The sequence below is a fragment of the Sitophilus oryzae genome, unplaced genomic scaffold (genome assembly GCF_002938485.1).
Source record: "Sitophilus oryzae breed Bouriz unplaced genomic scaffold, Soryzae_2.0 scaffold_577_pilon_pilon, whole genome shotgun sequence".
NCBI classification, from domain to species: Eukaryota; Metazoa; Arthropoda; class Insecta; order Coleoptera; family Curculionidae; genus Sitophilus; species Sitophilus oryzae.
Window position 1 is genome coordinate 878712 of NW_022147170.1, and position 26191 is coordinate 904902.

The 26191-nt window shown below is 33.9% G+C and overlaps 1 protein-coding gene across 1 annotated transcript in view; it reads left to right on the top strand.

The window, feature by feature from the left end:
* Window positions 1-3358: 3358 nt before the first annotated feature.
* LOC115887569 (fatty acid synthase-like) overlaps window positions 3359-26191 on the top strand; it is a 36843-nt gene continuing 14010 nt past the window's right edge. Inside the window, exons 1-12 of the mRNA XM_030907025.1 lie at window positions 3359-3453; window positions 3510-3683; window positions 6061-6335; window positions 6730-7076; window positions 8663-9314; window positions 9367-9486; window positions 9583-9715; window positions 13249-13783; window positions 13848-14333; window positions 16073-16523; window positions 23904-24186; window positions 25958-26156. Of these exons, the coding sequence (XP_030762885.1) occupies window positions 3376-3453; window positions 3510-3683; window positions 6061-6335; window positions 6730-7076; window positions 8663-9314; window positions 9367-9486; window positions 9583-9715; window positions 13249-13783; window positions 13848-14333; window positions 16073-16523; window positions 23904-24186; window positions 25958-26156 (3733 nt within the window). The 5' untranslated portion in view covers window positions 3359-3375. The remainder of the gene's footprint in view (window positions 3454-3509; window positions 3684-6060; window positions 6336-6729; window positions 7077-8662; window positions 9315-9366; window positions 9487-9582; window positions 9716-13248; window positions 13784-13847; window positions 14334-16072; window positions 16524-23903; window positions 24187-25957; window positions 26157-26191) is intronic.

Genomic DNA, 26191 nt, shown 5'->3' on the forward strand with positions numbered 1-26191 from the left:
GGATTGTCTTTACAAGAGGAGAAACTTTTTTATTATTGATATTTTGAGAAAAACGCATTCGTCATAAAAATTTTTGCTTGTTCTAAAATGGTTAATCCCGTTTATACTTTTCCAAATTTCCATACCGTTTTAGAGAAAATTAAAAAAAAAACTGAAAATATGGTTGAATTTTTTGAAAGTCTTAAAAATCAAATCGCGTTTCTATGGTTTTCGGTCTTTGTTGTTATTGATAGAATTTTAATTAACGTCATATTTTTTGCGTCTTAAAATGATAAAGAAACACAAAATTTATTTAGTTGAATGCTACGGAAAGGATGATAATGGTCATCGGAAAATGTGATACCTTAACAATAGCAAAACATATGTCATTAACCAAAATTAATAATACCCATCTATCAAAGAATGAAATCTAAATTATATTACCATAAAAACTCGGTTTCATTTTTAGGGCTTAGAAAAAATCAACGATATTTTCATGTTTATCATTTTCAAACGGGATTAACCATTTTAGAACAAGCAAAAATTTTTATTAAGAATGCATTTTTCTCAAAATATTAATAATAAATATGTTTTTCCTCTTGTAAAGACAATCCGGAGACATACTGTATATTAGTTATATATTATTACCATAACATATTAAAATGTACCGAGAGGAAAATCCCGAACATATTCTAAATGATATGATAGTCGGTCGCTTAGGGTTACCAAACCGGGTGCCCGGTGCATATTTATCCCCGAAATACCGATATTAAATCCCAGGATTCCGAAAATGTCGAAAAATTTTAATGCCCAATCTAAAATGATTCGAGTTAGTCTTTCAAATATCATATTTTATTTATACTAACAGCGCTTTTAGATGGAGCGGAGCGTCCGCGCGTACCGTCCGCGTGTTCCACTAGTTCAAATGAACAGTTTTACATGGGTCGCGCGTATGCTCCGTCCGGATGAGATCGTCGACGGCTATCTTATCTTGAAAAAATATCCGTGCGGACGCTCCGCGCGTACGGTCGCGCTGAGTCCTGAAAGCGCTGTTACAGCGTTTTCAGATAGAGCAAGCGTCCGCGCGTACCGTCCGCGAGTTCCATTACAGGGCTTTCAGATGGAGCGGAGCGTCCGCGCGGACCGTCCGCCAGGTCCATGAATTTAAATGAACATAATTTCACATGGGTCGCATATGCTCCGTCCGGATGAGCTATCTTGAAAAAACATCCGCGCGGACGGTCCGCTCCATCTGAAAGCGCTGTAAGCCGAACGTCAATATCTAAGTGTTATATTTCCGTGTTTGCTATATTTTTTTTTGCAACAAGAATTTTATTTTTTTTTACTAACTACATATGGAATATTACTTTGTTTATTCTATTTTAATAAAGCTCTTTCCTCATTTTCTTTTTGATATATTATGTAGCTGCATTTTTATTAAATATTTCTTTAGATTAAATTTCTCATTCTGATCCCCACGATTCCGAGATTATAGGTTCTTATTCCGAGATTTGAAATAATTGGAAACCCTACTTACACTGAGTGAAAGTTTTTTTTATATCGTTAGTTGTATTGGCTAAATATTTGTGCACAATGGGTTAGAAATACCGTTTGATCGAAAAAGAAACCGCGTCATAGACGCCTGGGGAATGACAATAGTTGCTAGTTTCGGCGAGGTCAATCTCAAGATGCCAGTTTCTAAAAATTGACATAAAACTTATCAAAAATTAATACTAATTTTCTAACATCTAAAAATGATTGAATGTTTCCAGACTCACAAATCTACTTCCAAAAAAATATTTTTTCTCGAATTTTAACTAACATTATTAAAAAAATAATTTTTACTAATATAGAAATAAATTACAACCTTCTTAAAGTCAATTGGCAGTAAGCGCCATGAAAAAATAAAGAATAGTACGGGCCAAGTAAATGGAGATCTAGGGCTTAACCTCGCTCATAATAATAATTATTGATTGTCATTCCCCAGCCGTCTTTGACACCGTTTTTTTTTCGATCGTATGGTACGTTACGATTTTTTTCGGTAAATATGCGATAATATAATATAGCTGCTTGAACGAAAACAATGATTCCAAATAGCAATATGTAGCATCCACAAACACTAATTCTGAATCAGCGTACCTACACGGAAATTACAAAAAATTTTATATTAAAAGGTTAATTCATAATTACTCACATTCGACAATAGTTGTGGAGTCCTTTTTACAGGAAGTTGAAATTTGTATATTTGTGGTATCTATATTACACACTTTTATGGTGCAAGGTATTTGTGGTAGCACAAATACACATTCTAAAATTATAATATTTGTGGAACAGGTTTCCACAATTAATAAATGCCAATAACTTTCTTACGGTGGAGTGTATAGACATATAAATTATATTTTTAGGTCGTGGACAGCGAGTTCGTATCATTTCGTACAAAAATAGAGATGCTACCACAAATGTCTTTACTGCACGGTTGTCACAAATATGGTCATACGTGTATAGGTGTGTGTGTGTGTGTGTGTGTGTGTGCAATATTAATGGTATACTTTTTTAATCGACTAGTGATTAAATATTTTATGAACATCTTCTAAAATTATAATTATTATGTACCTTTAAAAAATTTCGTTATAAAAGAAATAGCCCCAATTATGACCTCACAAGCAAAACCGGTGATTAAAACTATGCTCGTTACCGTAGTTGAACTCATCTAAAAAGTTTTTTAGCTGGAATAATAAATTATAATACAAGTTAGACTTTCTGAAGATATCAAAATTTACTTTTTTATTTTTATTTATAGAATTTTCACAAATTATACTCCCTAACAATTTTAGAATAATTATTTTAGAATAATTTTTTTATATACTCCCTATTTAAACCGGTGTATTTGTATATATACTAGTTGTTTACGATATTCTACGATGGTGGCAGCACCGGCGGAGAATACACCAAGCTTATAATAGTCATTCATTTCTCTATATAAATATAAAAAATTTTAGAACATATCATTATTTTTAGCTGTGAATATAAATTTTTCACCCAATCAAATCAAGTCGTTTAATCTTCTCAACGTACTCTCAAAAGAAGGAAAAAGTAAAGTTTTTTCCGCAGACAGAGATGGTTATGTAAAATCTGAAGCAGTGGTAATAATTTTATTGCAAAAGAAAAATGCATGTCGCAGATTATATGCTACAGTTCTGGGTAAGCTTAGTAAAAATATAAATTAAAATATATTTAGATAAACAAAAATGCATGGCAACTTAAGGTGCCGATGTAAACTGCGATGGATATAAGAGTGAAGGAATATCATTTCCATCTAAAGAATTTCAATCAAGCTTAATAAAATCAGTTTTTGAATGGAAGAATTTAAATGTAAACGATGTTGATTATGTTGAAATGCACGGAACAGGTACACTGATTGGAGACAGGGTAGAGTGTCAGACAGTTGTTGACTGCTTTCTTCAAAATAGAAATGTAAGTTTTAAATATATTCTTTTAAATTATATTTATTATTATTATTTTCTGTTTAGAAACCCTTACTTGTTGGATCTGTTAAATCTAATATGGGACATGCAGAAGTATCAGCTGGACTGTGTTCAATTTCAAAAGTTTTGATTGCTATGGAAACTGGAATGATACCTGCCAACATATATTGTGATAATTTAGATAACACCCTTCCTGGATTGAATAATGGGGGATTAAAGGTACTAAGCTTATGTTTGTAAAGACAAAATCGAGAACAAAATTCATATTATCCATATCACTTCCCAAAAACATCAAGGGCGCTATTCTCCACACGGCATCGACAATCTTCGGTATCGGTAAGTTACCGATAGCTATCGGTACGTACGGTCAATGAGCGTCGTGTTAATTGTTGTTGTCATAGTTTTAGCTGTCATTAATAGGGCATATAGCAAATTTGTATCGACGAGTATCGGTATCTCTACCGTGGGGTTAACAACGGTAGAGATACCGATTCTCGTCGGTACAAATTTGCGATATCTGCCCTATGACCGAACGATCACTTTGACAACAACAATTGTCACATTTTTACTATATAAAAAACTGTCGTAACTTACCGATACCGATGATTGTCGATGCCATATAAATAGCGCCCAAGGATCTATCTAGGAGGGAGAAGCGTAAATCGTACTGCTTTGCAAAAAGGTTTAAAAAACATATTTTTTGGACTGGGGGATTTTTAATATTGAGAATATTTAGTTAGATCTTTTCTACAGCTTATAATTTTTTTTTCAGATTTTTATTAGAACTATTTCAATAAAAATATCCATTTTTCAAATGCTTTGTAAATCGTATAATTCAGAAATCTGGTTTACAATGTCTTACCACTGGGCTTCCTATATCGTACCTACCATCTGAAATAGATATATAAGAGTATATCAGATAAATAAATAGCCATATCAAATCACTTACCATAAGTCATCGAAATATTAGAGTATAGATACAAAGAATCTCTGGATATGTATTTTGTCTACAAGCACTTGAGCTACTTGTAAAAGATCCTAGGTATTATTGGACATCTTATTCGGCTTACTAAACATACTACAAGGTGTCCCGGCATACTTTCCTCTTCATAGGCATACTCATTTTTCAAATAGTAATTCAATTGAAATTTATTTGAGTAATTCAATTGAAAAAAAAATTGAGTAATTCAATTGAAATTTCTTCTTCTTTTCTTCTTCTTATTCGTACGTTAGGGCTAGGTCCTGTGTTTTTTCAAGGGTTCTCTAGGACAATTTGCGATGATAAAGCTTTCTTTCGTCCAGGCGGTCAAGGTGTATTTGTTCGTTTCTCTTTAGAAATTTTTCCTAACCGGTCATTTGGCATCCTGTCCACATGGTCTGTCCACTCTTTTCTCCTGTTTCTTGCCCATCTTACTATGTCACATCCTATAATTGATTTAAGTATTTGCATTTCTATTACTCTTAGGAGTCGTTTTGGTATTTCTCTAAATTATGTTTAAAGATCCAGACATTAATGATGCTTTTGTTGTTGGAGCTTTTGCTTCCTCCTTGTAGATCGCGAGTTTGCATCTTCTATGCTCTCTAAATGCCGTAATGAATTTTGTTTTTGACGGATATTTGCATATTAAACAGTTTTTGTTGTCTAATATACAGGGTGATCCGAACTGTATTCCGGAAACTTCAGCAGTATATTTTACAGATAAAAATAAGTAAAAAAGTTCGTATAAATGTATGTCCTAAAATGTTTAGTTTCAGAGATACAGAATGTAGAATTTTCATTTTTATTTCGATTTTTTTCCAAATAATTTCTGAAGTAACGTCAATATTTGGATGAAAATTGGTGTCTAGAAGTTTTTTGACATGAGAAATTTGATTTTGATGTCAATATGACTCCTACTAGCAGAGGGCGCCACCTACATGTGTTTTAACTGTTTTGAAGCGTAATAACTTTTTGTCCGTACCTGTATAAAACTACCTAGGGAAAAAATATACATCTCTGTGACTTTTTACGTAAAAAATATTGTAAGAATCGCTACGAGCAACCGTTCTCAAGATATTTAGAATGGAAATAGTCAATACATGTTATTATTGACGAAAAATAAACACGTTGAGTAGATAGTTTTTTCACAGAAATAGTAGATTTAATAAATTTGGGAAATTTTTATTTTTTTTAAATTAATCACAAATTTTTCTGCTAAAAATGATGATAAAACAGTTTCTGTTGAACTTTTGGCACAAAAACATTTCAAATTTCTGATCTCAGTCTAATAGCTATTTAGTCAACATGTTTAATTTAGACAGGTATTGATAATTTCGTTTCCAAATATCTCGAAAACCATTCTTCGTAGCAATTTTTACCAAGAGACCTTTTTTACGTAAAAAATATCGTAAATGTATATTTTTTTACTCAGTAGTTTTATACAGGTACGGACGAAAAGATATTACTCTTCAAACCAGTTGAAAAATATGTAGGTGGCGCCCTCTACTACTAGGAGTCATATTGACATCAAAATCAAATTTCTATGCTGCCGAAGTTTCCGGAATACAATTCGGACCACCCTGTATAAATACCTTTAAATGATAATAATATAAACAGGTAGTAACGGAACATTTGCCATTGGACAGTAACATCGTGGCTCTGAATAATTATGGTTATGGTGGAGCCAACGGCCATGTTGTTTTGAGATCAAACTCTAAATCCAGAGCTAAACATTCACAACTAAATCATCGATTAGTACATGTTTCTGGACGCACTGAAGAAGCTGTAAACTATTATCTAGAAGAAATCGAAAAGAATCAAAACGATCATGACTTTTTAGCACTGATTGATGCCATACACAGAACAAATGTTGATGGACATCTTTATAGAGGGTGAGTGCACACTACTCAATAGTTATAATGAAATTTGATTTCTAATTTAATATTTTAAAATTATATAAGAGTTTCTTGCCTTGAACTGCTAATATAGAAATTAATTCCACGCTGTGTTCGACATAATGTGGATCAACCTGCTCTCACTACCGGTTTCGGGGCCCCACCCCATCATCAGGTGAGCTTGGGTCCATTTTGTGGAAACGAGCCAAGCTCGCCTGATGATAGGGTAGGACCCCGAAACCGGTAGTGAGAGCAGGTTGATCCACATTATGTCGAACACAGCGTGGAATTAATTTCTATATTAGCAGTTCAAGGCAAGAAACTCTTATATAATTTTATTATATACCTAAAAACTGCAAGAAATTTATTTTCCATTATTTAATATTTTTAGATATTCCGTGTTAGGAACTAATCCGTTAAAGGAAATACAAAAATATGATACAAAGAAACGACCGATTTGGTTTATATACAGTGGGATGGGAAGTCAGTGGTCAGGAATGGGGAAAGATTTAATGAAATTAGATGTTTTCAGAAAAACTTTCAAGAAGTGTGCTGATGCTCTTAAGCCTTATAATGTCGATTTAGAAAAAGTTATTCTCAGTGACGATCCAACTGTATTGGATGATATAGTTAATTGTTTTTCTTCAATAGCAGCTGTTTCGATTGCTTTGACGGATGTTTTGAAATCGTTTGGAATTGAAGCAGATTTTTTTGCTGGACATTCTTTGGGCGAAACAGGTTAGTAGTCGTGGGGTAATATTGTTGTATTATTAACCATAGACGACAAAACAAAATATGAGTATTAGATTAGATGAGATGTAAAAATGAAGCTTTAATGTTATGTATTCGCTCTTTCCCACTGAAGAACTAAAATTCAGTTGAGAGAGCATTGGAATCTCGGAAACGGTAAGCTATGCATGGTGACTTAAATTTTGGCAATGTTGCCTGTTGTGTTAAAATTCAAAAGTTGTAGTCATTTCCGGCGAAACAGGAAGTGATCGAAACGAATTGAATACGTCAATCAATCCTAAATTATATCACATGCTAACATACCAAATCTCGTTTTTTATCAGAAAAAATAAAAAATTTATATGGGTGAACCACTCTTGAAAAACACCCGGTATATTATGATCCTGGCCCTAGAAAATAGTACCTTCTCTATAAATAAATAAAATCAGAGAAAAAAATCAATTGCAGTTTACTATAAAATGCTTCAATGGACCACAAAATTACATTCACAAGAAAATCGCAAATCGCAACTCCTAAAAATTCAAACTCTCAAATAGAAGGTCATCACGGTCCTAGTTTACAAAATCACAATCGCAGGAAAATTGCACTAAAATCACAAATCACAAGTTTAGTAATATTGGCTTCCTAAATTAAAACTCGCAAATAGAAGAAATCGCAAATCGTAACTATAATAATATTGGTTGTCTAAATTGATACTAACAAATAGAAGAAATCGCAGTCTCGCAGTTTCCTATGAGAGCCAATCTATGCGATTGAATCGCTGTTTGCCATTTGTTGCTCATCTCTAGTTTCTAGTGACGACACCTACAATTATGCGTATTAGGTTCTTTTTATGTTCTAGTAGTTGTTTTGTTTTTTGCTATTTATCACTGCAACAGTCTTCGAGCTGTAGCGCAGTCCTCACGGTATTGCCACGTCTCTTGCTACTTGTCCTTGATGGTAGTCCTGTAGCTTACTGCAGTGTATTGATCGTCACAAGTAGTGGGTCATCTGCCATGGCCTCTCCTTTGGCATTCTCTTATCTTTCCTGTGTCTGGTTGCCCACCACATTGTTGTGGCCTGGCATCTAGCACAGTGACCCCGCCTTGATGCAGCCAGGACAGAACTTCTCGGCAGTCCATCATAGTTTTTGATCTCACCGATTGCATGGTGATGCTTTTTAAAGCGCCTAAGCTGCCAGAGTATATATCTTTATAGCGTAAACCTCTGCTTGTAGAACATTACAGCCGTCCGATAGCCTTAAAGATCGCCGTATGTCTAGTTCCTCTGAGACGATGCCTATACCTGTGCCTTCCTCCTGAAGTTACGAAAGCATCTGTGTAGACTGCTATGAACTCGTAAAAAATAAAAACCAAAACCGAAAATTTCAGTTTTTTCGCCATATTTTCGGAAGCGACAATGTACTTACATTCGCTAATCGCTTCGACAAAAAAAAATTCAATTACTAAACAAATTATCACTGGTCCCACTAACAAGCAACTTTGCCCCAAACTAAACCACTCTGTATCTCTCACTGTTTCCTAGATCCCAATGGTGAGAGTGGAATTTGAAACACCCTGTATAAATATGTTCAGGATGTGCGTATTATAATGGAGGCATAACAGCCGAACAAGCTACATTGATAGGCTTCGCTAGAGGTTACACCACCCTCCAGGCAAAGTGTAAACAAAATGGGCAAATGGCAGCTGTAGGTTTAGGAAAAGATGAATGTTTGTCTCTTTTACCAGAAGGAGTGTACATAGCCTGTGTCAATGGATTTAAAAACGTAACAGTCTCTGGAGAAAAAACAAAAGTTAAAGAGTTTGTCGAAGATCTTACAAATCACGGCATTTTTGCTCGTTTAGTACCAACCGCCAACTACGCTTTCCATTCCAAATATGTTAGCGAGGCAGTGCCGATTTTAAAGGATTTTGTCGATAAACTTATACCAAATCCCAAACCAAGATCCCCAAAATGGATTTCAAGCTCATGGGATGAAGATGATTCTGAGAATCCTTTATCCAAACTAAACTCCGGTGATTATCATGCTCACAATTACGGAAACACTGTATTCTTCGACCAGGTATTGAAACAAATTCCTAAAGACGCCATTTTGATTGAAGTGTCACCTCACGCGTTGCTCACTCCAATTTTAAGAAGAGAATTAGGATCTGACATTACTTATCTGAGTTTAGCAAACAGAAATAGTCAAGATAATGTTCAACATTTATTGTCGAACATTGGGCAGTAAGTATATTGTTTTTGTAATATTGTGAAGTAATAGCATTGTTGTTATCAGATTGTTTATTAATGGAGGACAGCCTGATTTAAGACAGTTTTATAATGAGGTTTCATTTCCTGTAGGAAGAGGAACAGCAAATATCGGCTCTTTAATAAAATGGGATCACAGAGATAAATGGTAAGGTTTTAAAATTTTGATAATTATTTTAGGCGAGATTTAGCCTAAACATTAAATAAAATACATAATTAACATTAATTAATTTGACTGTATTAGGTTGGTACCACTGTTTGATCCTCTCGGTAAATATGGAAAACAAGTTATAGTAAATAGTGAATTAGATACGTACAAGAGTTGGATTGGTCATAATATTGATGGTAGGATCTTGGTGCCAGCTGTAGGATATTTGGTAATTTCTTATTTATTATAATAATACTAGCTCACCCGACTAAAGGTACGTTCATAGTGCCACAGATAGTGCACTGGCTTTCCGATTTTCGGTGGCCAGCTTATGTCGCGGCAGATCTTATTGCTTTGTGAATCTGCGCTATTGAAGCAGGTAGTGACCATTAAAAACCGCTTGCAGGAAGCGGGAACATCATTTGGCATTGTGGACCTATCTCGTGGGGATCTATTTATCTTTTTATTGACTAGTGATAATGTTCATATTAAACTGATACAAAAGGTACTACTCGCGTTCCTTATAGTTATTTATAGTTTTAAAGCGTAATTTTTTCTTGATTTTATCTAGCTTCCTTTGATATTAAGTGTCAAACCATCAAGACAATTTATTTCCTTCTGTCAAAAAACTGAATCCGAATCCGAATCATCTGAATTCCGTATATTATAAATACTGCTGTTAAAACTTTACAAAGTGTTTATATAAAAACATATCTCATATTTTCGTCATATCTAATGGCAATATGACATGGCCAGATATAGTTTTACATCGCGTGACGTTTAAAACTTTAATAACTTAAAATCTTTAATAATTTAAAACGATTTATTTTAGGTACAGGAATATGTATAATAAAAAAGTAACGAATTAAGAAACCATTTTATTAGTGAAATAAAAAAAGTGGGTTTCGAGCGATTAAAAAATTTTATGTACCGTCAGTGAGTTAAGAAGCTCTTAACACGCAGAAAAAAATCGTTGGTGTTTGGGAAGGCTTGAAAAGAAACAATGTTTTTGCGACGTTTCGCGACTTTATTGTCGCTTCTTCAGGCACTATAGGAGAAGCAGTTTTTTTAAAAATATCAAAATAAAATTAACTGACCACTTACCCAAAACATATATTAATCCACATTATGCCTACAAACGTTCATGGCGACTCCAAGTGCCAACACTAAGACACATACAGAAGAATCGAACAGAAACTTAACGGGTATTTTTTGGCCCGATATACACCGATGCTTGGTTTGTGTCGTACTGACACCAGTTGAATTAATTTCGCTACCATAAAAAGGATTAATTTTTTGTCTCCTTTATCATTAATTTTTTTATCATTAATTTCTTTCCCCGTGTGCTCTTAAGAGCCCTAGTCAATTCTCTATATGTGCAGGCCGGTCGGCATCGCCATAAACACATATAGTCCTTCCCAAACACCCACGATGTTTTTCTGTGTATTAACTACTGGGAACTAACAATAATCATAATGAAGCTCTTAACAGTTTCACACATAGCATTTTCATTACCGCACTCCTTGCTTAGATGACTACTTAGTGCAAAATAAATATTTTGTAAAACATTTATTTTGCACTAAATAGCAACTAAATACAAACAAACTGTTCTATTGATAATAATTATAAAAACTTGACAGCTTATTTATTATAAATGTTAATGATATAGTTTGAACAATCTTTCAAGTAAATGCCTGATGCATAAGGCATATAATATATTCATTTTAATAGATACCATAATACGTATCATTGTATAGAAAGGCCAAAGAGACGAAGCCTTATAAGTAGTGGATAAATTGGAAAAACATGTTATGAGTACCTTTTCATTTCCATAGTTGTGTACTTTTTTTCGGTGCACCATTTTTCATACTTAGAGTATGTATATTCATACTTCTGTTTCGATCTTGCTGGAAGCAATCCAGAAATGGCTCTGAATGCCTCTTCTTCAATGTCAGGGGGAATACTTTCCGAATCGATCATTTTTTAAACTACTGACATCAATATTATTTACTGTCATATTCACATTGCCCTGCATGGTGTTATTTGAACAAAGGTATTAAGGTAATTGATTTTTAGTTACTTTTTTTAGATTACTGCCGTAATCCAAAATATCTGGGGTTACTCTAGATCGTTCGCTCACATTTAGAAAGCACTGTTTAAATACTAAACAGAAAGTATCTGCCCGCAATAATGTTGTTAGGAAGCTCACAAGTAACGGATGGGGTGCTCAACCAGCAGTACTCAGAACATCGGCGCTCGCATTATGCTATTCTGCTGCAGAATATGCCTGCCCTGTTTGGTACAGATCTGCTCATGCCAGTCATGTGGATTTTGCCTTGAACGAGACCTGTCGAATAACATCAGAGGGCTACGCTTGCCTTCAAACTCTACAGTTTGGTAGGGATAGCCCCGCCAGATATAAGAAGGGAAGCTGCCGCGAACACCGAGAGACATAAGATGGAAGTAAACGCCGCTCATCCGTTGCATAGACATCAACCTCGCCTAAATAGATTGAAATCTAGAAAGAGCTCCCTTAAAACCACTATCGATGACGGTGCACCTCCATCGATGGCGCGACAAAACTTGCGGACACTGAGAAATGCAGATATCGCATCATGGATCCCATCTTCTGAATCCCTTCCGCCAGGTGCAGACATTTAGTGGAAAACATGGAAGTCTCTCAACAGATTAAAAAGTGAGATTGGCAGAACAAAGGATAATATGGCCAAATGGAATTTTCTTACAGATCCATCAACATTATGCGAATGTGGTACAGAACAAACCACCAGATATCTATATAGCCCTCAGTGTCCAGTTTCTTGTACGTTTGACGACCTGTTGCAGGCCACAGGAAATGCCGTCGATGTTGCTAATTTTTGGTCTGATAATATTTAGTGTTTGTACAATGTTCATTTTTTTTCTTGTTTTTTTTTACAATTTTTATGTTTGTAACTGTCTTCAATTTTACCTTTGCAATTTTCTTCTGTTTGTCTTTATACACTTTGTATATATTTTTTTTGATTAGTATTTTTGTACATTTATATATTTTTTGTATATGCAACGCTTTTGACACGAATAAAAATATAGTTAGACGTAGATAAAATATTGTAAAACACGCGAGTTAACTTCATTAAGATACGCGTGTGAAAGTAGCACAACTAGTGCGTAGCACGAGTTGTGTGACCGCACAAGTGATGCTATTAACTCACTTGTATCATAAATATCTATTTTAATCGCTCAATTCTATGAGAGCTACGGCCAAAATTATATGACATTCAAACAACTTAATTTTTGAAATAGATAGCCACATGTCATCTCTTTATGCCACATTGGCAGTGGTAATTACTAAATTTGTCGTTTAGGCTATACAGATTTTTGTGACAGGCAGTTTTTTTTCTCCAAAAAGTTTAAATATTTTTTTTCTCAAAAACGGTTAATGTTAGATATAGTGTTTGTAAAAATTTATAGAATTTTACAGATAATTTAAGTATGTAATAAAAAATGGGGGTACCCATTTAAAATAAGAAAGTTACTGTTAACTTCCGGTATTTCTAGAAGAGCCGCCAGATTGAAAATATTTTCAATTGATAGATCTCGTTATGAAACAGTGATGTGCAAAAAATCTCCGATCAAGATATTGTAGTTCTCTAGAAGCTTCTACTGCACGATCAGCCTGGGACACCCTGTATGTCCAGCACTACGACATACTTTCTATTATTATTGTTATTAAAGTAGTAGTAATTAACTTGTTTGGTATTTCAGATGCTTGTTTGGTCCGTCATGGCAGAAATAAAGGCAACACATATCGAAAAATTACCAATCGTATTCGAATCTGTAAAATTTCTTCGAGCAACTGTACTACCCACCGACAAAGACATCACTTTTATTGTTAACATCATGAGGAAATCTGGCTACTTTGAGATTTTTGAAAGTGGTTCTATCTGTTGCACTGGCACAGTTCAAACTCCACAAAATATTTCGAAATACTTATCGGATGAAGATGAAGAACCGCCAATAGAAAATACCGATTTAGTCTTGGAAAAAGATGATATTTACAAATCTTTTTATCTAAGACGTTACTTGTATTCTGGAAACTTTCAAGGTATTGAAAGAACGGATTTGGATGGCAATTTTGCAGAGTTATCGTGGAACCAGGATTTTACAAGCTTTTTAGATACTTTGATTCAGTTACCTTTGGTGTCAAATTATAATACTGCGCTGTTATTACCAACAAGGTTGCAAAGTCTTTCAATAGATCCAGTAAAATTTCTTTCAAATTTAACTGAAATAAACAAGAGTAAGATAAATCCTCTTGATATCTTTAAAATTTTGTTCGATTTTCTTTATTAGTATTCTTTTAGGAATCTCGGCATACTATCTTAAAAATACGAATACAATAAAATGCCCAGGAGTTGAAATAGTTAACATTGAAATTTCGGTAGCACCTTCTAGAGACTATGCTCAATCAGATGCTATTCTACAGAACCAAGTTTTTGTTCCATACGGTCCAAATTCAAACATTACAAGCTTTAGTACTGCATTAAGTATTGCATTACAGATAATATTTGAGAATTGCAAAGGGATGAATTTAGTGGCTAAGAAATTTCTGACAGAAGAAAAAGAATTTTTAGAAAAAGCTTTAAAAGAGATTTTAGAAAAAGAACCTTGTATTACTGTTGATTTTGTTGGATCGTCTCAGAATTGTGATTTTGTTATAACAGATATTGTTGACTTTGAAGAAAATAGTCTTATTGAAAATGGCTTTGTTTTATTTGTTGGAAGCGATAAACATACAATACATTCGAACTACAAAATTATCTATTCGACGACTACTTGTGATAGTCAAGGTAACAAGTTAAGATAACTTATAAGTTTCATATTATTATTAATTACACTCACAGGCACGAAAAACGGGAACCTTAAAATTTTGATGTACTTCAAAATTTAATATATTTTGTTCTAGTGGGCCGATTTTGATGATTTCTTAAGCAATTTGTAGCTAAATTATATGACTTTTTAGTATCTCTTAAAAATGAAAGTTGCCATTTTTCAGTTATATGAGGTTTTCAGTTATACGTTTCCTCGTTGGTTCCCCAAACTTTTACTGAAAGTTTGAAACACCCTGTGAAATAATAATACAGAGCAAGGCATTTAAAAATCATTTTATCATATAGCTACGTCTTTCCTACTCAAATTGCCTTATATCTATCAAAAATAGTAGATAAAATAGTACTTTAACCGCAAGGGTAGATTAAATGAGGTTAAAAACTTCATTTCTTCTCGCACGATTTTTAATTGCTCCCATTTTTAGTTATTAATTAAATTATTAGTTATTCGGGATTTAAATGGAAGTAGTTTGGATCTGGCGTTAGTCGCCTCAGCCTGAATTTCTGTTGGTAATTTACTTATTTCGTTTTGAGCCATTTCTGGCTCCAATTCAATCAGCAATCGACACGAAAGAGAATTAAAAAATATTGGCTCAAAACTGACAACTAAAGAGACGGCTTTATATATTTGTCAAATTACATAGAAACCAACGCCAACCCAGCACAATATTTTTTCTACTCGTAATAAATTCTTTTCTACGTAATAAATTCCTTGAAATAATAATTTCTGAATATTTTTTAAAACGGTTTCATTATTCACCGCTTCTACGGATATCTCGATCCAAACTCCAAACAAGAGCTATTTGAAGTTTTTAATGTCACTTTAGGCATTCATCTCTGGGGTATTCCAAAAGTTGTGTTTCTTGTCATAAGATTTTTAAAATATATTTTCCTTTTTAAGTCTCTCATGTTATATCTCGACATGTAAACAAATTATTAAACACCATTACGAAGAAACAATGTTAACATTCCCTCATTTTCTACACTAACATTCGATTTAAAAATGTGAAGTTGTCAATGTTATTTTTTGCATTCATCTATGGGGGGTTTCAAAAGTTGTTTTTTAAAAATAAAAACTTATATTAATATTATCTAAATTTTTTTGATAGTCCTGGATAAAGTATAGTATTCTACTTGCATATAATGGCTGTTATTCACATTACATTACACCATTATATGCTCGTTGAATAATATACTATTTTCAAAGACAGTAACATTAGATAAATCATAGACATTACTTTATAGGTCTGTTAATTAGCACCAAAAGCAAAAGACTTGGTTTTAATGTAAAAAATACGAAAAAATATTAGAGTGTTCTTCAAAAGCGAATATCTCCAAAAAATAAAGCTATTAAGACGAATAAATAAAACTATTGAGAAAAGATACACCTAGGTGATAAAATTATTCAAAAATTCCTTGCTTTATTAACGTACTTCACAGGGTGTTTCAAACTTTCACCAAAATATTAACATTTTGTTTTCCCTCGTATAATTGACAGATGATAACTTTGATTTTTAATTCAGAAAGAGATACTAAAAAGTCAAATAACTTAACTACAAATTGATTAAAAAATCATCAAAATCGGTTTTATAGAACACAATAAAAACCAATATTAAACCAAACTAAAATACATGAAAATGTGCCCGATTTTCGTGCCGGTGAGTGTATAAGTGCAATTGTTACAAAATTTATATTTTTAGATGTATACTTATACAGATATCTAAGTCCCCCATCTTCACAAGTGCTTATAACAATAAATAACGAAGATTTTACATGGATAGAAGAAGTACAAAATGCTTTAAATAATGAAATTGAAGCAGTGTATTTAGTAAACAATGACCATGGTTTCAGTGGTGTTATGGGACTAGTACGATGCATAAATCTCGAACCAATAAAGAAAACAATTGTGAAGTGTATTTTTATTGAAGATGACAACATAAAGGACGTATTGTTAAGTAATCCTTACTTTGTAAAGCAATTAAGGAAAAATTTGGTGTTTAATGTTTTAAAAAATGGAGTCTGGGGCGGTTATCGGTATTTGCCATTTCAGAAACTGGAGAATAAAAAGGTATCTAATGCTTATAATGCTCCCCTGGTTGTTCGAGATTTATCGACATTAGCATGGATTGAGCAACCGGCTGAATATGATGTGTGAGTACATTTGTCATTAATTCAATTAAGAATCAGTATAGCCTTTTGTAACAAAATACTTAAAGGCCAAAACCAGTCGATTTTAATTAATTTAAGAAAAACTGCATCTATTTTTAAATTAAAACTGAACAGAAAACAATGCAAAATCAAATAAATGCCAATTACTTTAAGTTGCCAACCTATGATTTTATAAAAAGTGTCTATTCCTCTGTAGCGGATTCATCTCTTCAAAAAAAATTCTCGGGGTATTGCTATGACTTTATGATCATCAAAAGTAATTTGTTATGCTGCCTGCACTATTATGTTCCATTCAATTAAAGGATGCGATTCATAAAACTAGCGAAGCAGTACTGGGAAAGTCGAACAAAAAGAAACAACCCGACTGGTTTAACGAAAATCAACCGCATATACAGGCTTTGTTGGAACAAAAGCATAGAGCACATCAAGCAGTCACTGCAAATCTACATAATCCAAGACTGGTAGACAACTTTAAAGCAGCCAACAACACGCTTCGAAAAGAATTGCGCCAAGTAAAGGATAACTGGTGGTCACAAAAAGCGAATCAGATTCAAAAGTACGCCACGCATCACGATTATCGTAAATTCTTCAAGGCTATAAAAGAAGTATACGGCCCAACCAAGAAGAAGAAGCTGCCCAATCATGGCACAAAATAGCGAACTTCTAAAAGAGGAAGAACAAATCAGAAATCGCTGGAACGAACATTACAGCCATATCCTTAACCAAGAAAACAACCCCAATATGGAAGCACTAAACACAATACCTCAGTATAACAGCCTCGATGTATTAGACATCCCAATAACAGAACAGGAAATAAAGACCTCAATAAAACAGTTTAAAAACAACAAATCAGCTGGCTGTGACGCGATTCCGGCGGAAATCTATAAGTGTGCAAGTAAAGAACTTATATCTTAAGGCTCTCTTCGATGTCGTATGGGAAAGCGGAGAGGTACCTCAGGACTTTTGCAACGCGAAAATAGTGAATATATTTAAGAACAAAAGAAGTGCATCAGACTGCGGAAATTACCGGGGAATTTCACTATTGGCTATCGGCGGAAAAATTCTTGCTAAAATTATGCCAAACCGCCTGCACCCATATATAGAAAAAATCCTTCCAGAATCGCAAACGGGTTTTCGTACCGACCGCGGCACCGTCAATTCCATATTTTCCATCCGCCAACTACAGGAAAAAGTAAAAGAGCAGCAATCTAAACTTTATGTTGCATTCATCGATCTAACAAAATCCTTCGACTCTGTGAACAGAGATGCGCTTTGGGCAATTATGGAAAAATTCGGAGTACCTAACAAATATCTTACAGTGTGTAAAAGTCTCATCATGGAGCCACATCATAGATCACTGAGCGACCCATCCCTAACAAATACAGGAGTTAGGCAGGGATGTGTCTTAGCACCTCTCCTATTCAACATATTCATGGCAGCGCTCTCCATTATAGTGGACAGCAAACTGCAGGAGAGAGGATTGGGCATTAGATACATATACGACGGCGGTCTGTTCAACATAAAAACACTCAGGGCAAAAACACGTATAAAATTCATCATAGAACTTCAATACGCTGATGACTGCGCTGTAGTTGTAAACACAGTACAACAATTACAAGAAATGTTGAACACATATACCTGGGCATACGAGGCTTTGGGCCTTAAGCTAAACATCGACAAAACTAAAATCATGTGCACTCCCCCGGAAGATTACAACAATACTATAAAAATCGGAGAAAAACTATTGGAATATGTGGCGGAATTCAATTACCTCGGCAGTTTCATTTCGGAAAAGGCCAATATTGATTCTGAAATTCAGCACAGGATTAGCAGCGCCTCAAGAGCATTCTGGAAATTAAAAGACAGGATTTTCTACAATCATGACTTGTGTACAAAAACGAAACTTGCAGTGTACCGAGCATTTATAATCCCCACCATATTATATGGGAGTGAAACCTGGGTGCCGTACCGCCGACACATGAACGCATTAAACAAGTTGCAACAGAGACACCTTAGACAACTCTTAAGAATCCGGTGGTTCCATCATGTCTCAAACATATCGGTCCTTGAAAAAGCTAACTGCGAGAGTATTGAAGTCATGGTTACAAAATCCCGCTTAAGATGGGCTGGTCATATATGCAGAATGCAAGAAAACCCCATACCAAAATCTCTGCTTTACGGTGAGCTTGTAGACGGTAAGAGGAGGCCGGGTGGACAACTGAAAAGGTACAAGGACATTTTCCACGAAAACTTAAAGGGAATTAACATGCAGAATGAGTGGGAAGTAGCAGCTCACAATAGAACTTAATGGAGAAGAGTTGTAAACTCAGTTAACAGCGACGACCAAAAAGTAAAGAGGCAACAAAGCAATGAGATTTTTGAATGTCCGGAGTACGGTAGGCAGATAACATCACGTATCGGGCTTTTCAGTCACAGAAAAGCTCATGAAAGAAAACGCCTTGCGTGACTATCTTCTCTATTATCTTACGGTACTTGCGGCTATAATTTTATAATGCATTTTATAATTAACTATTTAAAATTTTACTATTAGTATTGATTAAATTAGTATATGCTTTGTTACTCACACATTGTTTACTCAGTTAGTTCGTCGAACTGCCTGAATCCATTTCTGCCTTTCATGAAATCGGTGTGATAAAGCTGAAAAGTTGTAAAATGTTGTTCCCGGGAGAGTTGTATTGAGCGTTATTGCACCCAACAACGCAATTATGCTCTCCGTTTCGTGTTGGCATTCTTTCGGCAATTCTATTATCATTTAAAATTGTCACAACATAACGCATCGTCCAGTTCATATCAAATAAACTTTTAGTCACGTGATTAAGTGATTAAGCTTGACCGGCACAGCGTAGCCCATTTTTACATATTTTCTTTTAATCAAAATATTTTTGGAAACAAAATTGAATTAATTATAAATATATAAATAGTTATTGTTTACATCAACAAAACTCGCCTTCTTAACAGCACTTAAAAGACATAAAGGGCCATTACTACCGTTTTCCCGTTCAACATATTCTAATAAAGTTGCGATGAGTTTTTTACAGTTATTAAGCTATCTTGTACACTTCGCACTAAAAGAGGTTCTAAAAAGAGACTGCAAGGTCTGCTACTAAAAATTTTTAAGCTTAAAATATCACAGGACAGTTAATTTAAACCAAAATATCGTAATACCAAACAAAAGTGTCGAAATGAATGACCATGTCAGGATATAAATAAATAAATGTGGCAACTTGATTTTTTTACAACAGAGCTACCACCTGAATCCCCAACGGGAAACTTAAATTCCAGTTAGTCAGCACGGTGCCGAATATGTCCATGGTTGGCAACAATGAATTTAATATTTGCGCCCTCGATTACGTAACTAAAAGTATAATTGGTATCAAATACAGAGAAGACCAGGCTACTAGTAACATAGCAAGTTGCCGGACGAATAGCGTATCCATTCTTATTAAGGACTCTTTTAACAGTGCTAGATGAAGAATCTGTTACCTCAGCAATTTGATTACTTGAAAACGTGGGATTTTGATCCGCGGTAGCACACCAAACCAAACTCCTGTTCTTCATTAATCACCACATCAGGCTTTTTGTGTTTTTGTGGGGACACGCACCCATGTGTGTCTTAGTAATAACTCTTGATATAGTAGGTAAAGATGGAATTGGCCTGTTTACAAAAGTTTGTGGAAAAATTGTTTGTATATCCCGATAAGACCTATTTTGGAAATACCATTTTATACAATTTGAATTTTCTCACGAACTTTGTAAACATCCATTATTTTACTTAAAAAATAAATTTTACACGAGAACTGTCGCGAGAATCTATGTATTCATTTTGGCTAATACACGCCAATAACACGAATAAATACAAATTCTGAAACATTCTTATCACATATCTACCTATTTTTATTTTATCGCATTTTTTCGCCTGCTTTTTATCCGGCGGAGGGGTATACGCTAATTCGTCCGGTTCTGCCTATGTTACTACTACGGTGGTCCGGTCTGTATATTTAATTTTTACTACTCGAAACAGCGTTACATCACACAAACCTCGTACCTGAGAATTTTATAGTTTCAGTAACTGCACTAGTAAAAACTAAAAGACTTCAATATATGATTAAGCCACGATTTTGATATTAGTTCAATGCATGAACGGCAACCGGGACTGCCTGAAATACAGAGCCGGAAAGTTCTGATTTCTGCCGTGTCGGGAGTTGCTGTCGAAATTTTAAAAATCAACTGAAATGCAGCAAGCCTATAGCATACTGTATCAACGCGTGTATTGTGAGCATGTTTACAGTGCCGATGTATTATCTATTTTATTTTGATTTCTGCCGTACCAGGAGTTGCTGTCGAAATTTTAAAAATCATCTGAAATGTGCACCTAGCCTATAGCACTGTGTGTCAGTGCGTGTATTGTGGGCAGGGGTGGATGGGCCTTATAGGAAAACGGGAAAATTCCCGGTGTGCCGGTGGACCGGTCCCGATCGGAGCTCAAAAAATATTGGATTAGCAAAAATTAAATGGTTAATATTCTAACGAAAGTGACGTAAGATCCTTAGTGACTCCATAACTAATCAATTTCCATCAGTATAATCGTCAGTTGCTTTTAAACATAAACACCAGTTTGTAAAATAACTATGACACTTATAATTTTAATAGTCATCTGATGTTTGTTCGGTTTGAAAATTTTTATTATACAAGGTGAGTCTATAAGTGCAAATATTTTGAGGGCTGGTAGATCTCAATAAAATAGACATAATATATTCTCTTTATTGAATTTCAAATAAATCCAATCGAGTTATTAAAGTTTGGAAATTAAAAAAAAATAGATTTATTTTTAAAAGAAATTGAGCCACCTCAATTTTTCGGTATTTGCTTTGGGTATTTGCATCTCTTTTATTAGTGCCGTAATATCAGAGATAAAGAAGCTATACCGTGGGAAAATTTGCGGCGAACAGGAAGTTCTAAAAAGTTTTTTAAAATATACAGGAAAATTTAAAAGAAAATGCTCGATTTTTAACATCTTTTTTTTTGCAAAAAAAACTCATAGACGTGTTCCTGGGGTCGAAATATACCACCCCGGAAAATACTTGCACTTATTTAAGACTCACCCTGTATAGTTTTACCCACTATTCTTTTATTAATAACTAATAAATATGACTGGCAGCAGAAAAAAGAACGAATAGTATTAGGTAAATTTAAATAGTCTCGATCTAAATGTATACTAAAAATACGGTAGCGTAGATTGACAACTGGGGGCCTCGATGCAATATTTTTGTTTGTAAAAAGGTAGATGAATTTGACGCGAACTCGGTTGGACGCGGTTGACAGAGAAAAACATATCTATGCTTAGCTAATTGGGGACGGACTAAAAGCCAAATCTGAGAACTAAAAACGAAGTCTAAATTGTTTAAAACTTTACTAAAATGAATTTGCTAAAAATTGCTGAGACATCAGAGAAGAGTTAAATAAGGTTTAAACTAGATTAGATAATAAAATATTAATATGTCTCGAAAATCCAAATATTCTTATTATGTACTGTAACATAGCATTAAATCTTCCTAGATATTGCCTAGGTTTTTTTCGTTTGAGTCATGGCATTATCATACAAGATGCCAAACGTAGAAAAGTATAGAGGAAAAAAGTTTCGTGATAAGAACTATATAATAACCTAAAAAATGCTGCAGTTTTAATGGCGACCGCGGTTCATTCAGTTAAAAGCACGTGTATATGAGGAGGCTGCTGCTGTAGCAGAAAAGAGAGAATTTCTTCCTACAATGTGGAAGAAAGTACAGGGTGGCGCCTCTCATACGCCGCGGAGGCTCCAAGGAGAACGACAGTTTGTATTAAAATGAAACTTTGTGAGCATATGTAGGTTAATTCAGAGCACTTTTTAAAAATATAGAGAGTTCTACAGGGTGTCCCCCAAAAAAGTTACATATCAAAGTTGTGTTTTTTGTAATGGAACACCCTATATATTATTTGATTTTCGGATTCTGGGAGAAAAATAAAGGAGAATTTTATAAGAGAAATATATGACTAAAATGTAAGGTTTTTGAGATATTTAACATTTTCTAGAAATAAAGAACACTTTTTAAATAACAATAAAACTTGTCTAAATTGGAATTTACCCAGTATAGCCTAATATCTAGTTAAATTAACTATTGTACTTTAAATCAAATTAAAACTTGATCTAAAAAGTTATACAGGGCGAGAAAAAATTAATATTGAACATTGGTCACCTTTAAATGCATGTTACTATCTTATTTTAAATGGAACACCCAGTATATTATTCCGATATTCAATTGAAAATTCATGATTCTTCAAAATACTATTAAGGTTGCCTACCACTCAAACAAATATTTTCATTTACATGATTTTATCTGAGTAGATCTTTATTATTTGATAAAATCTAGGCGGCTGTGATATGTCTGACGTTACTTCAACAGAGCTGTCTTATTAGTCCAACTTTAACAGCTAGTTATCATTTTATGTCAGTTAAAACAAAAAAAAAATTCTCAGAAATTTGCCGAAAATGCAAATTTATCCTACATCAGAGAGAATTGATATGATTCTATTAGTTGGTGAATGCAGTGTGCATTCACCAATTAATATAATAATAATAATATATAATAATAATATAATAAATAATAAAATACATCCAAAAATCAATTAATATATAGGGTGTTCCATTAGAAAAAATACAACTTTGATGTATAACTTTTTTTGGGAACACCCTGTAGAATTATCTATATTTTTAAAAAGTGCTCTGAATTAACCTACATATGCTCACAAAATTTAATTTCGATGTAAACTACCATTCTCCTTGGAGCTTTCGCGGCGTATGAGAGGCGTCACCCTGTATATATCCGAAACACTAAAAGTAATGTATTTCACAGAGGATTAGGTCAGCTGAACTGAATAAATCAGGAAGTTTTAAAGTTTCTCAAAATCGTGACTCAAAATTGTAGCCTATTCAAGATCAAATTACCGTTATTGATAATGGAAATAAAGCAATAGAACCCTGTAAAACTGAGCCATTTTGTAGTAACAATTCAGATGTCCGACCCAATATTGGTCTTTACGAAGATGTTGATCAAGACAATTTAATTTTTTTTAAAACCGGAATCAAAAGAGCTTTTTCGCACGAGCTAAAAACACCCCTACTTATATATTAATAAATAAGATATGTTTCTTCGTTATGGTCATTTTGTTTTTGTGGATTTGGGCCGGTTGTCTGTTTTTCCCGGGCCGGTTTCCACTTCCCCATCCACCCCTGATTGTGGGCATGTTTACAGTGCGATGCATTACCTATTTTATCTCGTACTTTCATTTTATTGATGTTTCTAGACCTTGGAAGGGATCTGAAACCGTTTACGTATTTTACTCAGCCCTAAACTTTAAAGATGTCATGGTTTCAACTGGAAAGTTGATTAGCACATCAGCCAATGCGAAATATTTTAACACAACCGGAATAGAATATTCCGGAACGACCAAAGATGGCAAACGAGTTATGGGGTTGTCCATAAAAACGATAGCGTTACAAACAGTGACTGATCCGCTATTCACGTGGAACGTTCCTGACCATTGGAGTCTGGAACAAGCAGCTACTGTTCCTTCTGTTTACGCCACAGTAAGTTATAATTTTTAATTTCTAAAAGGAATATATGAAAATATCACAAATTAAGTAATTAAGTCACACACAGAAAGAGCAAAACTGTTTTAGTCAAAAACAATTTTGTCTTTTATAAAAATACTAGCTGATATAATACCTGCCCACTTCGCTGTGCATAAAAATTGGGAACAATATATTTCTTTATACATCGTGTAATGTTGGTATACAGTGTGTGACTTTAAAGTGGAATTAATTCATTATTTCGAATACAGAAAATTAAAAAATAATGTTTGAACATGTCAATTATTATTATTTTAAGTTTCTCATATTTTTACATAAAAAATATTTCTACAGAAAGCTGACATTTGTACACAAATGTTTCTAAAAAGATAATAGAGAAATAAAATTGCCAAATTTGGAATAAGCTCCTAAAACTCGCAAGTACGTCTAATCATAGAATCGTTGATTATCGTTCATGAATATTTGACTTATCATTTTGTCACCAATAATAATGCCCGCCCAAACGTTGACCATTTTCTCTGATATTGAGTATAGTCCTCCCTCATTCTGTGTATGTTTTCGTCTACAGACAGTTCTGTAAATTTACCAATTCCATTCAACGTGAAATTTCAGGAAAAAATATGTTCTTTGGATTCACTGTAATATTGTCAAGTAAATGCATCATTTGCTCACAAAACTGTAGTCTCCTATTTTGATCATCTTTATTTCATTCCTGTACAATCTGCAATTTATACGAATGAAATGTGGATGCCTAAGTATCCGTATTTGTAAATATTAAGTCATTTTATTTTCTATTGCACTTTGTGAGATCTGGTAGTCTGGTTATTAAGATTTTCTTGAACGTTATTCAACACAACATTGAGTTTAACATTTTTGCATAATGTAGTTCTTGCTTAGTTTTTTTGCAGATGAAATAACACAATATTGAAATTATTAGTTACTAGTGTAACGGTAGATCAATATTCGACAAAAGAGTTACTGCAAGACTTCAAACGGTGCAGATTCTTTCAGATAAAAAACTAAGGTTGTTTAACGTTCGATATTAATAATTTCGATGTTTTTTTCCCGACAAGCAACAAATATGAAATGTTAAAATGATTCTTTATTTGGCATATATCTAAAACGGTTATAGTAGTGGTATATAGAATAATCGAAATTTGGTAAATGTGTAAAACGCTCTTAAAAACCTCCAATAATAGCGCGTTCAGATGGAGCCGAGCATCCGCGACTTCGAGCAAGTACCACGAGTTTCTATGAACAATTTCACATGGGTCGCGTATGCTCTGTCCGGATGATTTTGCCCTATGATTTTGCCTGACAGCTATATTGAAAAAACACGTGGATGAACAGGCTATCTTGAACAAACACGCTCCGCTCCCTCTGAAAGCGCTGTAATAAGTTAAAGTTCCTATTAAAAAAATATCGATGTCGTTTTATTTCTTTTTTGATTACTGTAGAAATATTTTTTACTTAGAAATATGTGCTATTTCAAATAATAATTAAAGTGTTGAAATGTTTTTAACTGTGACATTAACTAGATATTTGTAAAAATGTATTTTTTATGACTTACCTTTATAAAACTATCTAATCAGACTAGCATTTTAGTTTATTAAACATACGCGTCTTTACGACTAAAACTTCTTGATCGAAAGATGTATAAAAATTCTATTTAGGTACTTATTATAAGATAATTTTGCTGCTAATTTGACTTGATTTGATGATGCTTTATATTTATCTCTATAATAAATATATTAATTACATATTTTAGTGTTATTATGCTCTATTTGAAAGAGGCAGACTGGATGAAGGAGAATCCATACTGATCCATGCCGGTGCAGGTGGAGTAGGCATAGCAGCAATAACTCTTGCTTTGAGTATGAACTGTGAAGTTTACACTACAGTAGGATCGGAAGAAAAAAGAAAATTTTTACTCGAGCTGTTTCCGAGGCTAAATCCTGAAAATATAGGTAAGAATGCAGTTTTACTAATATACATATTTTGT